General features: G+C 50.8%; 1 protein-coding gene across 4 annotated transcripts in view; it reads right to left on the bottom strand.

Moving 5' to 3' along the window:
* The window catches only part of MECOM (MDS1 and EVI1 complex locus), a 329947-nt gene extending 319165 nt beyond the window's left edge, over nt 1-10782 (bottom strand). For all 4 annotated transcript variants that reach the window (XM_066193709.1, XM_066193707.1, XM_066193708.1 and 1 more), the window contains exon 1: nt 10473-10782. In XM_066193709.1, coding sequence (XP_066049806.1) covers nt 10473-10509 — 37 coding nt within the window. In that variant the 5' untranslated portion in view covers nt 10510-10782. The remainder of the gene's footprint in view (nt 1-10472) is intronic.
* Nucleotides 10783-13220: the final 2438 nt, after the last annotated feature.

Below are 13220 nucleotides of genomic sequence, written 5' to 3' on the forward strand. Positions count from 1 at the left end.
GATCACCCAAGATTATGGGCACGGCCAAAACTAATAGGGTCGTCTAAAACAGAGCCAGGGGGGCCATTTGCTGGTAGGGGGAAAGGGCTGGTGTGATTAAAGCTGAAGCACGTCCACCCGTGTGCAGTCATGGAGTCCTGACTCCATGGATTTTCCTTAAAGCATCCATTTCTCCTCGGGGTTTTATTACTGCCTCCAGTGATGCTGTAATTGCACGTGTAGGGCAGCAGGCCCCAAGTTTAATCTGCATTTCTGAGGGCCTAAGCTCTGTGCGGGCTGCCCGTGTTTGCACAGGGCTCAGCACAACAGGCATCCAGCCCTGGCTGCCTTCTGTGGTTGCTGTTTTAATTCGAGTCATAATAAATAATAACGTCGGGTTGGAAATAAATCTTTTGTGTTTGGTCCATGACTGATCCTTCAGCTTGGTGCAGGGTAGAAGTCCCAGCTGGGAAGGTTTGCTGCATCCCGTCCTGGGTCTGACCCTGCACCACCCCTTCTGCCTCTGTCTCAGCTCAGTGTTCACTCAGGGCATGGGTATAGTACAGATAATTTCATCTTTGCTCTCATTCTGAGGCTGGTCACTGATAATAAAGACACTTCACAGGTTTGTTCACTCAGATGTCTCTGATCTGCATCCTCTGGAGTGACCTAGTGCATCATTTCTTCATTTCTCAGTTACCTTGGCTTTATTAGGAAGCACAAACTCCTGGACAGTAATTATTCAGGCAGAGCATAGCTGCTTAATAGCATTCTCACAGGCAGCCAGTGACTACTGAAATATTGCTTTTGATATGAACTGAAAGAATCAGGACAAATATCTCATGCTGATTATATTTTACAATTAAGAAGTCTTCATTATTGCTGTAAATCATCATTATAATGGCACAATTACAATGAAACAGCAAAACTGTAAAGCAGGGCAGTTAGCTCAGATACAGCTGATATCACTTTGCTTTTCAGTGTTGTATATTCTTAGACCAATGCTCCATGCCAGTCCCTGTAGCCAAAAATATATCAAGAGCCTAAAAAAAGTAAAATAGAAACATCACTTCAAAATTATTTCAAACAACATATTTCCTTTTTTTTTTTTTTCCCTTTACACAGAGCCACAAAGAGAATGGGAAAGATTAAAACTCACCAAAAGCCTTGCTTAATTCCTCACCAAGGTGCAAGTAAATAAAACGTGCCACGGTAAGTTCAAATCGCAAAGAGTTTTCAAGAGGGGAAGGTCAATCATTTCTGTCAAACGTTGGAAATGTTAAATGGTTTTTAAATCAAAAATATAGGCACCACTAGTGACTCAAGCTGTGCTTTAAACATGTTTGGGGTGATTTTTTTTCCAGCAGTCGGTGCTTGTCTCTCACATACCTTCTGTTTGTCTGAGATGAAATCGGGAGGCAATAAATGGAGCACTTACTGGAGGAACCAAGTACTTGCAGCAGCAGAGCTATTTGTTCAGAAGGTACAAATTCAGGCTACTTGGAGGACCACAGCCCTTGGAAACGGAACGGAGAGCCCTGCAGTGCAAGCCAGGGGTGCTGGACACCTCCCGAAGCCCCCAAGTGCCCACCACAGCCCTCAGAGGTCCTCAACCCATGGGAGAGATGGGGCACGGTGGGAAACGAGGATTCAGAGTCACCACAGTCCCCCCATCAGCAGCGTTCGTATTTCATCCTAATGGCTGAAATGGCTCTTAAACGAGGCCAGATTATAGGGCCAACCTAATTCACTTAGACTGATGTAAATCCAGGTGTCTGTTACAGCATCACATGTTGGGGCTCGCCGCAGAGCAAAAGCTGCTGATAACCCCCCCCCAGCCCCAAGGATGGAGGGAAGCAGATTCCTCCCAGCCAGAGCCAGTCCAAGGCCCGTTGAAGTCGGTACAAGCTCCTTCAGCTCCAGTGGGTTTGGGATAAGGCCCGCAGTGAGCTCTGAGCCAGCTCTGCTGCCAAAACGCAAAATCCTTTTCCATTGGCTTTGCCAGTTTGGTGTGATACATGTGTGAAGGAGCTTGGGGCAGGGGGGGAAGTTTTTGAGGGTTTGTTTTCTTAAAACTGAGGAATGATTTCACCCTTGCCAGCATGTGGACTTTGTGCAAAAGAGCAGGAGAGGAGGCGGGAGATCTTTTTCCTGAAGCCATCAGCTCCCCTCTGCAGCATCCCAGCAGAGAGTGGATGTGTCCATCACAGGGACCCCCAGGTCCCCAATGCCAGCTTAATCCACTCTCTGTGCTGCAGAAGGGCAAATCTGGAGTCATGGGTGGGCATCAGTACAGAGCCCTGCTCACCACGCCCAGCTGAAACAGAAGTAGGCCTGATAAAATGTGGGATGTGGTAGAAAAGTATCCCTCAGACACTGCCGAGCCTCCCATGCCAGTACAACAGGACCTGCTGCAAGCTGCTCTCATTTTTATCCCATTTTCCCTATGAAACAACACTGCCCTGAGCCGTCTTTCAGCTTTCTCTGCCACTCAGCTCTCTCCCCACTGCCTAGTTTTATGCTGCACATGTCCCACACAAGAAGCTGTTGCCCCTTTGGCTTTCCAGGGGAAGGGCTCTGCTTTCCTGTGGCTTTCAGAGCATGCGGCCCGGCCAGTCTCAGAATTAAACTGGGGCTTTTTCCAGGCTGCCTCAGTATAAACAGTTTCGGTAGGGTACACGTTATACGGTAAGATCATCCGAAACCAAACATTTTCCCACTGCACACAATAAACATCCATAATAAATTACATTATACAAAATATATTTATGGCTAATTTTTTAATTTAAACCACCTGGGAAATTTTTGTTAGGCTGGTTGATATGAAGGTCTCAGTATTCTGGTAATCTAATGATATCTAATAGACAAAATAGTATGATGTTACAGCAGTCTCAAAGCTTTCATTTTCTGTATCCCTCTCAGAGATCAAACTGGCAGAGCCCATATTTTTTGAAATTTTATACATAATTGGTGATGCAATTGCCAAAAATAACCTATTCATAGAAGTCTTGCTCTTCTGGTTTCTAACATACTGTAATCATGGAACGGAGCAGCGCTCCGCTTTGCAATGGAATATGGGTTTGGGTCAGGGAGCAAGGGCTACAATTGTGTTCAGTTTCCATTCTGTGGATTATTTTACAGGCAATTTAAATTTCGTTTGGAGTTTAAACAGGGCTAAAATGTAGTGCGCCCATTCAGACATATAAGCAATTCTTCAGAAAAGAAATAAAGCTGTGACTTGGGTATATTTCTTTCCTGAACCAAAATTTTGCTCCAATATAAGATTTTCTAAACAAAAGCTATCGGTGTCAAAGGAGACAAGAGTCTTTCTGTTCCATAAATTAAGCCCAGAACTGCAATCCTTCCACCATAAAACTCTCATGCTCATCACAGATCAGCCAAGATTTCCAAAAAGACTCAAGGCCATCACAGATCTCTCTCTAGTCAATACAAATCCCAGCTCAAGCCGTGCTGTGGATCTGCAACGAGCGCCGTCGGCTTGGTAGTTGCTGGACTCATTTTAAAGTGCAGCCCATAGCTTTAGCTACTTCCTTGCCTCCTGTTGTTCCTGGGACTTGGAGGCCATGTGGTACATTTCAGCCTTAACTCTGAATTTCCTTTATTCAGAGATCAAACTCTGACATTCCCTCAAGGTAGTGGGGGTTATGTCGTTGCGTATATCCCAGTTTAAAAGATAATGCTTCACTGAAACAGACCACAGCATTAAACCCTGAAATAAAACGAATTGTACTTTACTTCCCAACTCTTATTGCTGGATTAACTCACATTTCTTTCTCTTTGTTACATATTTAGCACCAAATACAATATTCATTGCAGGCTAGCTTCCCTCCTCCCACACGTATCCGTGGCTGCCCTTTCTTCCAGCAGCACTGGAGAAGGCAATGCCTCAGCATAGCCTAGAAATGCAAACAAAAGGGAGGGAACACAAAATCAGTGAGTGATCAGACAGGGCTTCTTTATACCCTGAGAATTTTGATATATATATTTTTTTTTATTTAAAAGGGCAGTGAAAAGAGACAGAGTCGTGGGGACAACAACATTTGCTTCTCCATCCCCTTCCCCACCTTCCTGTTTCTCTGCCCAGCAAACACCTCCCTCCAGCAGCTCCTGCAGCAAAGGGGTCCTGGAGGTGCTTCCTGATGATTACTGGTCTATATCATGAACTCTACTGGTCTTGTCTGGGTGTTAAGGACTGCAGCAGGAACCTGTTGCCCAGGAACATGGCAGGAACCCACTGGAAATCCATCACAGAGCAGTGAGCAAACCACTGACCCCAGACCCTGTTCTCTGTATCCAAGCCTCAGCTCCCAAACCCTGTTCTTCCTTCCCATCTTTGGAAAACCCATCATTGCCTTTGCCCTCAGACCTGGGGATGGGGCACTTCTGAGGGTGCCTGTGATCCAGGTAAGCAGCGCTGAGGATGGAAAACACTTTGAGCCAGATGTTGGTTCTGCGTTGTCGGAGCTGAACCTGGGTTTTTTAATGACCATTTAGGTTTTAAGTGCATTCCTGTGATCCCAGCCTTGAGCTTATGTCTCCATATGAAACTGCACGGCTTTAACTGGGTGCATAGATTATAAAATCAGGAAGAGAGGTCTGGTCTGCTACCCCTGTATAACACAGGCTACAGGAATTCCCTAAATTAATTCCTGTTTGGACTAGCTCATATCTTTTTAGAAAAACAGCCAACCTTAATTAAGACAAAGGAATTCCAGTGATGTTGAAACCCACCTGGCTCTCAGTAAATAGTTTTACTGGTTAAATACCTTCATTACTTAAAACATAAGCTGCATTTCTAATCGGCATTTGTCCCGTTCTAGCTCTGCCTACTGAATAACATGACGCTTGCATCTGCTAGTTTGAAAACCGTGTGGGATTAAGCCTCTTTCTGCTCTTCATAAGCCACTTCTTGCCTAACTAAACTGAAATGATGTAAAACTGATTGTATTAAATTACAGCAAAAGAACACCGACTTGCTCCAAAAATGACAGCAAACCTAGTTAAATTTTAAATAAACAAATATTATGAATTCTTGGTTGGAAACCTAAGTGTCTGAACAAGCCCTTCCAAAGCTAAAGTACATTTGTTTAAAAAGTGGTTTACTGCAAAGCAAGGCAATTTCTGTGGACAAGGTTTCATTAGCTGAGATTTATAAAACTCCATCTGCTTCCCCACTGCCCTTTCCTCATCCACCTCGGGCTGCAGCAACCACCAACACTTTCTTTCTTCCGACACATACCTGTCCTGGCAGAAAATTCATCCCACTTTCTTCTTCAGCAACTCAGCTTTATCAGGGAGCTGTGCTCCCCAGGACAGGCAGAAATACCTTCTCTGTCCAGCCACCTTTACTTCCATGGGAAGGCAATAAATATTTTACAATGGACATTGCCGCCACGGAAACACACAATTAGTGTATTTGGGAAGCATCGCAGGGAGCAACACCCAGGCTGCTGCATATCAGTACTGTGTTCCCTACATGCATCCAGAACATTCCAGAGCTTTTGTGGGTGTACAGATATTGGTATCAGGACTACAAACACCCCAGGAGCCTGTGCATACCACAATCTCTCTCTAAACTATACACCGTACATATATTAATTACAATTACGAATATCGAATGGATTTACCCGCTTGCCTCTCTCTGTGTGCACACACAGACATAGATATTATGCACACAAATAAATCTACCTCCGTGGCATAAGCAGAGAAGCATGTTCTGAACACACACGTGTGCGCACATCTCCGTGAGCACAGCCACATCCACTCTTACGTGCACTTAAATAAGTAGGTGAATAGGTGAATATGAACACTAATAGCCATTTATGGAAACAACAATGAAAGCTGTCCCTGGAGCCCGCCTAGGGTAGAGCAGCCAAAATGATTGAGTATGTACAGGGCACTGCTGCAGCAATGGCACTCACTTGGGCCTCCTTTTAGAAATGATTAATATTTAACCGACTTGGTGAACCTGGCTTTGGTTTTAGTTATGATTAGATAACAAGGTGCACAGAGCTGTCCCACTGAGGACGTGGCGGGATGTCTGAGCAGCTGCCACTCGTGCTTTGCGGGAAGACAGACAGAAAGTGAGAAGGGGAGAGAGGGAGAGATAGGAGACAGTGAAAAACAACAAAAAAAAACCCAAAAGTGCTCAGCTCCGTTTGTGTTTGTTTGGAAAGAAAAGGGGGAAAAGCAGCCCGAGAGGCCGGTGTAATAAGATGCTGTAGCTTTCATGAAAGAGGTGAAATAATTTTAAACACAGACACACAATGAGTTTATTTATTTAGAAAGTTGTTAAATAGAGTCTGGGAATTCAAATATTCAATGTTGACATTGTACAGAGCTGGCGGGGAGCCAGCCCCAGCTCTCCAGAGGGACCCAATGGCCACGGCGCCCAGGCCCTCGCCCCTCCCAGCCCACTAACTAGGTAAAAGCCATTAGTTATACCCACAAGCAATATCTGAATCCGAGTCAAATAATGTTGCCTCAGCCAGCCAACTTCAAAGGCGTGTAAGTGTGTTTGGCTTTTTAGTGCTGGAACTGCAGCAATATGTCACACTTTTGAAAGAGTTTTGTAAACAGTTCCTTCCCCTTTGTAGAAACATTTCTTAAGTTTCTTGTACCCCATGTAAACAGCGTTAATTAACAAGGGTTACATTTTTCATTTACAAGCAGGGCTCTATTAATAACGAGCTCGACTTTCGGACCGTCCTTTTTCTTTGTGTCCTTTCTCTGCCCGGCATCGCGGCCGGCCCGGGGTGGCCGGGCAGCAGCCCGGAGGCACCGCACAGCTCAGCCCTGGGCTCGGGAGGCAAAGCTGGTCCCAAAACCAGGGGTGGCTGTTGGCCCTGAGTAAGAGAGAAGGATAGAAAGTGGGGAGAGGGAAAAAAACGGAGGAGGAGGGGAAAAACAAGAAAAGAAAAGAAAAAAAGAAAAGAAAAGAAAAGAAAAGAAAAGAAAAGAAAAGAAAAGAAAAGAAAAGAAAAGAAAAGAAAAGAAAAGAAAAGAAAAGAAAAGAAAAGAAAAGAAAAGAAAAGAAAAGAAAAGAAAAGAAAAGAAAAGAAAAGAAAAGAAAAGAAAAGAAAAGAGAAAAGAAAAACAGGGAGAGAGAATGAGAGAAAGAAAGTAAGAGAGGGTAGAGGAGGGGAGAAGGAATGAAGGAAAGGCAGAAAGAGGGAGCGAAAAGCCACACGCGCGCTCTCCGCCCTGAAAAGGGTTAATGAAGCGCCTGGTGAAAATATGCCCGGCATATAATGGGATTGTCTGGCCCGTCCCCGCAGCCCCCCGTGCCCGCCGCGCAGGAGCCGCCCGGGGACAGCGCCGCGCCGGGAGCGCCGCCGGGCCGGGCCGGGCCGGGCCGAAGCCGGTGTCGGGGCGGTACCGGCCGGCGGCAGCAGCGGCGGGGCCGGGCCGGGCCGGGCCGGGCGGGGCGGCGTGCGAGAGACAGAGGGACAGATGGACAGAGGGACAGGGGGACCGAGGGACAGAGGGATAGAGGGACAGAAGGACCGAGGGACAGAGGGACCGCCGGCCGCCCGCGCTGCTGCCCCAGCGCCGGGCCCGGGACATCGGCGCCCGGTGCCCGCGGCGGTGCAGGCGCCCGGAGGCGGAGGCGATGGTAAAGCCATGGCAAATAAACAGCCTCGCCGAGAGGGCCGGCAGCCGGGACACGGCAAACATCTCCCTGCTCGAAAACAAATTCCCGGACAGTCTTAAACAGGCAAATAAACTTGCCGGCTCTGTTTTTCAATCAAGCCTTTTAAGTACTAGACTGAGGCAAATTACAGGCGCAGGAAAACCTGCTGAAACTTAGGAAAGTGCTATTTTACTATCTCAGATGGTTAGAGGGGTCTGGATCTACCTTGACTGCACTAAATTGCCTGTAAAAGAGTGGCGATAAAGTGTAAAAGTAACAAGTGCCTCCTTACTCACGTGTGTTCCCCTAATCTGATCACCTTCTGTCTCTTTATGAGGCTACTGGGTGGCTGGGGCTGCCCCGGGCCGGCTGCGGGGCTGCGCCGGCCCGTGCTGGGGCGGGGGTTATTCGGGGATACGGTTTCACCAGGAGGGCACAAACCCACCCGAGTGCAAAAGCAGCTGCCCAGGGGCCTGTCCCGGCTCCTGGCGGAGCGGGGATGCCCGTGCAGGTGCAGCCGGGCCCGCACCCCCCGGGCCCGCAGCGCTGCCCGCACCCCGCTCCTCACCGCCTGCCTCCCGACAGCGTGGCGGGCAGACCGACTTCAAGCCTGCGTTTTGCCTTATTTTTACAGCTGGACATTTTTAAAAATTCGCTGGCTATTCCCCGCGTGGCTCTTTTTGTTTCTTCTGAATTATTTTTCTATTTGTTTTTTCTTTTTTTTTTTTTTAAGAGGGGGGCAGAGCCTCGGAATTATTTTTTAGCAATTTTACACTGAGGTCAAGAAAATACCCTTCAGGTATTCTCCCTTAATTAGGAGGGAAAAGCTGCCCTGTGTATTGGCGAGAGTCACGCAATCCGGGCGATTTTTTTGTTTTATGCATAAAGCAGTAAAAGTGAAATAATGCAAGAAATGCTCTCTATCCCGATCTGGATCTTTTTCCACGTAAAAGGGTGAAGGCTGCAAAATGTTTTCCTATTCCTAACTCGGACAGAAAGAACTGAAAAGCTAAAACCCTTTTTCCCTCGAACGACTAAATTAAAGGGGTCGCCTCCAACCCTCCTTCCACTTGCCATGAAACTGAGACACTCTTTGGGGAAGGGGGGGGGGGGGGGGAAGAAGCAGCTTTTCGGAACACAAAAAAGAAATAAATCCCGGCTTTTTAAATATGATTTCCTTTATGAGTCGATTGTAACCGAAGGATTATTTAATGCAACACATCTGTCTAGGAGGGGAAAGTGCTGCTGCTGCTGCCGCTGCTGCTGCCGCTGCTGCTGCTGCTGCGAGACGCACAAAGTTTGCAGTCGATCGGATCTCGCCCGCGGAGCTGGAGCCGGAGCAGGGGCAGCAGCAGGAGCCCTGCATCGCTGCGCAGCGAGCAAAGCAAAGGACAGGCTAGGAAACCTGACGGATTTTGTCGGGGACGGCAGATTTTTTTTCCCCCATAATTAGCTCCAAAGCAGGGATGGCAACCTTGATATTTAAAAATACATTTGTTTCCAAACTGAGGGCGCTGGATTATCCACTTTAAGATCAGCTAATCAAACGCAGGTTGCTGCTGTTGTTCAGGTTCACAGAAAAGCTGATGATGATCCACCGACATCTTTCACTTCCCCTTTTCCACGCTTCTCTATTTTTCCCCCTTCACAAATAAAGAGTAAATAAGCATCTGCTTTTTACGTCACGCAACTTATGCAACATTTCATCTGACTTTTTTTTCTCCTGCCCATCTATTTTTTTTTTTCACTCGGGAATGTGAGTTGCCATCGCCATGGATATCAAATGAAACTTGCCCAGATGTGTCAGAGAAAATAAAGACATCAGTTGCTTTTAAAATAGGACGCGAAAGCTGGCGAAGTTTTGCTGTTGAATCCCTCATTTAAAAAAAAAATAAATAAAAGGAATAAATTTTTTAAAAAGGAGCCCTAACACTGCAGCAGTTAAAAGCAGAGATCCCTATCATAAAGGAGAAACAGATGGGGTGATCGTAAGACAAATAATTAAGTCGGGCTTTGCGTGTGGACGGCCGAGCCCTCGCCTCGCGGAACACAGACCTTCGGGCGGCCAAACTGCATTAAAAAAAAAAAAAGTGCTGGAAAAGCGCCTGAAATTACAACATTTACATCAACTTTTAGCGGGTGACTCCAGCGGGCTGCGAAGCGCTCCGCGCTGCCCGGCGGCCCCGCCGTCCCCCGGCCGAACCGCGCGGAGCATCCCGGCCACGCGGAGCGGCTCGGCGGCCCCGCCCGCCCCGCGCTGCCCCGCGCTGCCCCGCGCTGCCCGGCGCCGAGCGGAGCGGGTCGGTTCGGAGCGCTCGGGGAGCCGCTTTTCGGAATTACCCCGCGGGCGAGCGGGGTGCCCGGCAGCACCGCGCCGGCTACCTGAGCCCGGGGCTGGCCGCCTCCCCCGCGGAGCCGCCGCGGCCCCTCCGCGCTCACCGCCCCCCCCGCCCCCGCGGCCCCCGGCCCTGCCACAGCCCACAGCGCCCACTATAGGGCCCGGAGCCTCTCGCACTCCCCCCTTCCCCGACCACCCCCCCCCCACTCCAGCCCCCGGCGGCAGCAGCAACTTCCAGCGCTCGCCACTGAACTTTTCCTCAACTCCTTCCCCACCTCCCGCCGGCCGCCCGCACCCCCGGCCCGGCTCCGGCCGCCGCACCCCCCGCCCCGGTCCCCGCCGCCCGCCGGGCCGAGCCGAGCCGAGCCGAGCCGGGCCGGGCCGGGAGGCTGGGAGGGGATGCTGCAGGTTGCCTGCGAGCTCCGCGCCGCACCAGACATGTCTATGCAACATGGCAGAGAGGGAGGGTGAAAAGCCAAGAGAAAGGGGTATTGCACCTACTTGCGGCCAGCTTCCTCGCCCTGCCCTTGGATCGCATGCTGCCAGTCCCGCGGCCGATGCTGGCGTGGGCTTGGGGTGGGGGGGGGCTTTTTTTTTTTTTCCTCCCGGAGCTTTTCCTCCTTTTTCGCTCCCCCTCTCCCTCTCTCCTCTCCCTCTCCCGCACACACACACTCTCCCTTTCTCTCAATCCCGGCTCGCTATCTCTCCAGCATTGTCAGTTTGGACACCTTCGCACATGCGCACGGGCGGCTCCCCCCCGCTCTTCAACATTTCAGCGCCGCCAAAAAAAAGTTTGCAGCGATCCATCACCGCCGGTGGGGACCCTGACAGCCGGCACCGGGGCCGGGACGGGCCGGGAACGAGGCGCGCAGCCGCCGCCGGGCTGCGCCACCGCGGCCGCGGGGCAGCCGCTCCGCCGCCCGCGCACCCGGGAGGGGTCACAGCGGGGGAGACCCGCGGGACAAGGGCTGGGGGGAGAAGTGACACCTTTTTTTTTTTTTCCGCCTTTTTTTTTTTTTTTAATGGGATATTAATACAGTTCTGGAGTCTTTGCGACGTTTAAATAGTTTATTCTCGCCCGGCAGCAATTACCGTAGATCTTTCCGCATATATAGGCGGAGAGATATAATTTGATTACATGTTTTATTATGTATGCGTACCATGAAATCGTATACTTTCCCGGCGCGCACACTTTTTCGCCACCTTGAACTCGGCTCAGCCACCACCAGTTGGGCAGGAAAAAAAGCGTTTTAAAAACAGTAACACCGACCGCTCTAATCTGTTTTAATTACAGGGTTTGCCAATCAAAGAGGGAGCGCACAGAAATTGGGAACTCCTTTAGGGGATGGCTGTGTCCGAGGTATGAATCAATCCAAACTATGTATAGATTTTCCCCTGGTACAACCTCCTTGCATTAAACAGTTTTGTTCAATACCTTCCATGCGCTATTTATGTTCCCATTAATATCTGTTGCAAATCCTGCCAGACACCATAAAAGAAAATTACAATCTTTCAGACTCGGGGCTGCGCCAGTACATACATGCTGCTCAACTTTTTGTTTTAATAAAATCCTCAGCATCGCCCCTTCCCCCCTTCAATCCCACCTCCCACCCCCCGGCTGCCGGTGCTGTGGATTCGGGGCCGCCCGGGAAGTCCCCCCCGCCCGGCGCCCACCGGTGACAGCCCCGCGCGTGGGGCGGGGGCACCGCGGGTCCCACGCTGCTTGCCCCAAAAGCCCGGCAGACAGGCGCAAGCACTTGAACCCGCACTGCGGAGCCTTCCTTGATGCCAATCGGTTCTTTTAAATCTGTAACTTGGAATTTTTTTTTTTTTTTAAGGACACGCAGCTGCTCACTGCCCACTCCACATCTCCCCGCAGCCGGGCAGGGGAGCATCTAAGACCCCCGGAGCAGGAGGGGCAGGAGGGCAGGGGCCTCCCCCAACCCCCTGCACCCATCGGGATGTCCTGTCCGGGCTGTCCCGGGAGGAGCTGGGCCATTCTGCCCCGGCGGAGGCAGGGCCGGGAAAGCCGGGGAGCGGCCACGGGCTGCGCGGGGGATGCGCGGGGCCGGGCCGGGGGCCGGGGCTGCTCTCGGGGTCCTGGCACTGCCCGACCCCCGCCCTGGCTCGCAGACAACGCCTTTCCTTGCGGGGCCGCACCGAGCTGTCCCCAGATCACCCCACACACACACACCCCGACCTGCGGCGCCGGGTCACTTGGGAAAAATGGAAACGCCCGTGAACTTTGCAAAGCTCTCCCGTGCCCTCGGTTTAAGCGGAGACCCCGGCAGAGCCGCCGCCCGGGCGGAGATGGGCGTCCTTCCCCGTGCCCGGGGACCCGCTGGCAGCCGGGCGGCCGAGCCCCGTGCGGGGCCGGGGGCACAGATGCGACTTTCCCGGGCGGGCAGCCCTGACCCCGGCCGTGCCCGCCTGTCACTGCCACCTGCCCGCCGTCCCAGCGGCCCCAGGAGCCCCGGCAGGTGCCGCGCCGCCCGCACGGGGCTCCGGCCGCCGTCCCGGGCCGCCCCCGCCGCCCGCCCGGCGGCTCCAGCATCTCCCGCTCGGGCTCGTCATGTTCTCCCCCTTCCCCGAAAAGTCCCGGGCAGCCCCCCGGGAATTCCGTTTCGTTCGTGCAGGGAAGCTCCCCCGAGCCGGCAGCCTCGGCTCCCTCCCGGGTGGGAAGCGACCGGCGGCGAGGATGCTGGGTCGCGTTCGGCAGATCCACGGGCAGAAACAGAGATTAAAATTTGGGGATGTATTTTTCCGGATGGAGGGATGGAATCAAATCTATTTCTAATCCAAGGTTGGGAGACCAAAGGCACCCCCTCATGCACAGGTTTCAGCGCTTTCCCCGTAACAGGAAATTTTCTCTTCCTTACATTATAATTGAACAAGCCCCGCAGTCTTCTTGGAGAAAAGTTGGAATTCTTTATCGAGGTATTTGTTCTGCTATTGTCTTTGTGCAGTGAACTTTACATCGTGTTATTCAATCTCAATCTATATTCTCCTAGCTACCAGTAAGATTAATTTAATCATTGTAATGCAATTATTAATACTGTTTACCCAACGCTTGATTTCAGGTTTGCTGTTAAGAAATTAAGTTTCTTGCTGGGTGACCGAAAAGCTATGCAGGGATTTCCAGCCCACGTCGAAATAAAACAGTCCTCTTTATTTAGTCTCAGAACTCCAGCTTTCAGCCACGGGCTCAATTAGCCAAAATGGAAACAATTTTCATTCATTGCAATAACT

The sequence above is a fragment of the Chamaea fasciata genome, unplaced genomic scaffold (genome assembly GCF_029207755.1).
Source record: "Chamaea fasciata isolate MVZ Bird 193981 ecotype frontalis unplaced genomic scaffold, bChaFas1.0.hap1 SCAF_11, whole genome shotgun sequence".
Taxonomy (NCBI): Eukaryota; Metazoa; Chordata; class Aves; order Passeriformes; family Sylviidae; genus Chamaea; species Chamaea fasciata.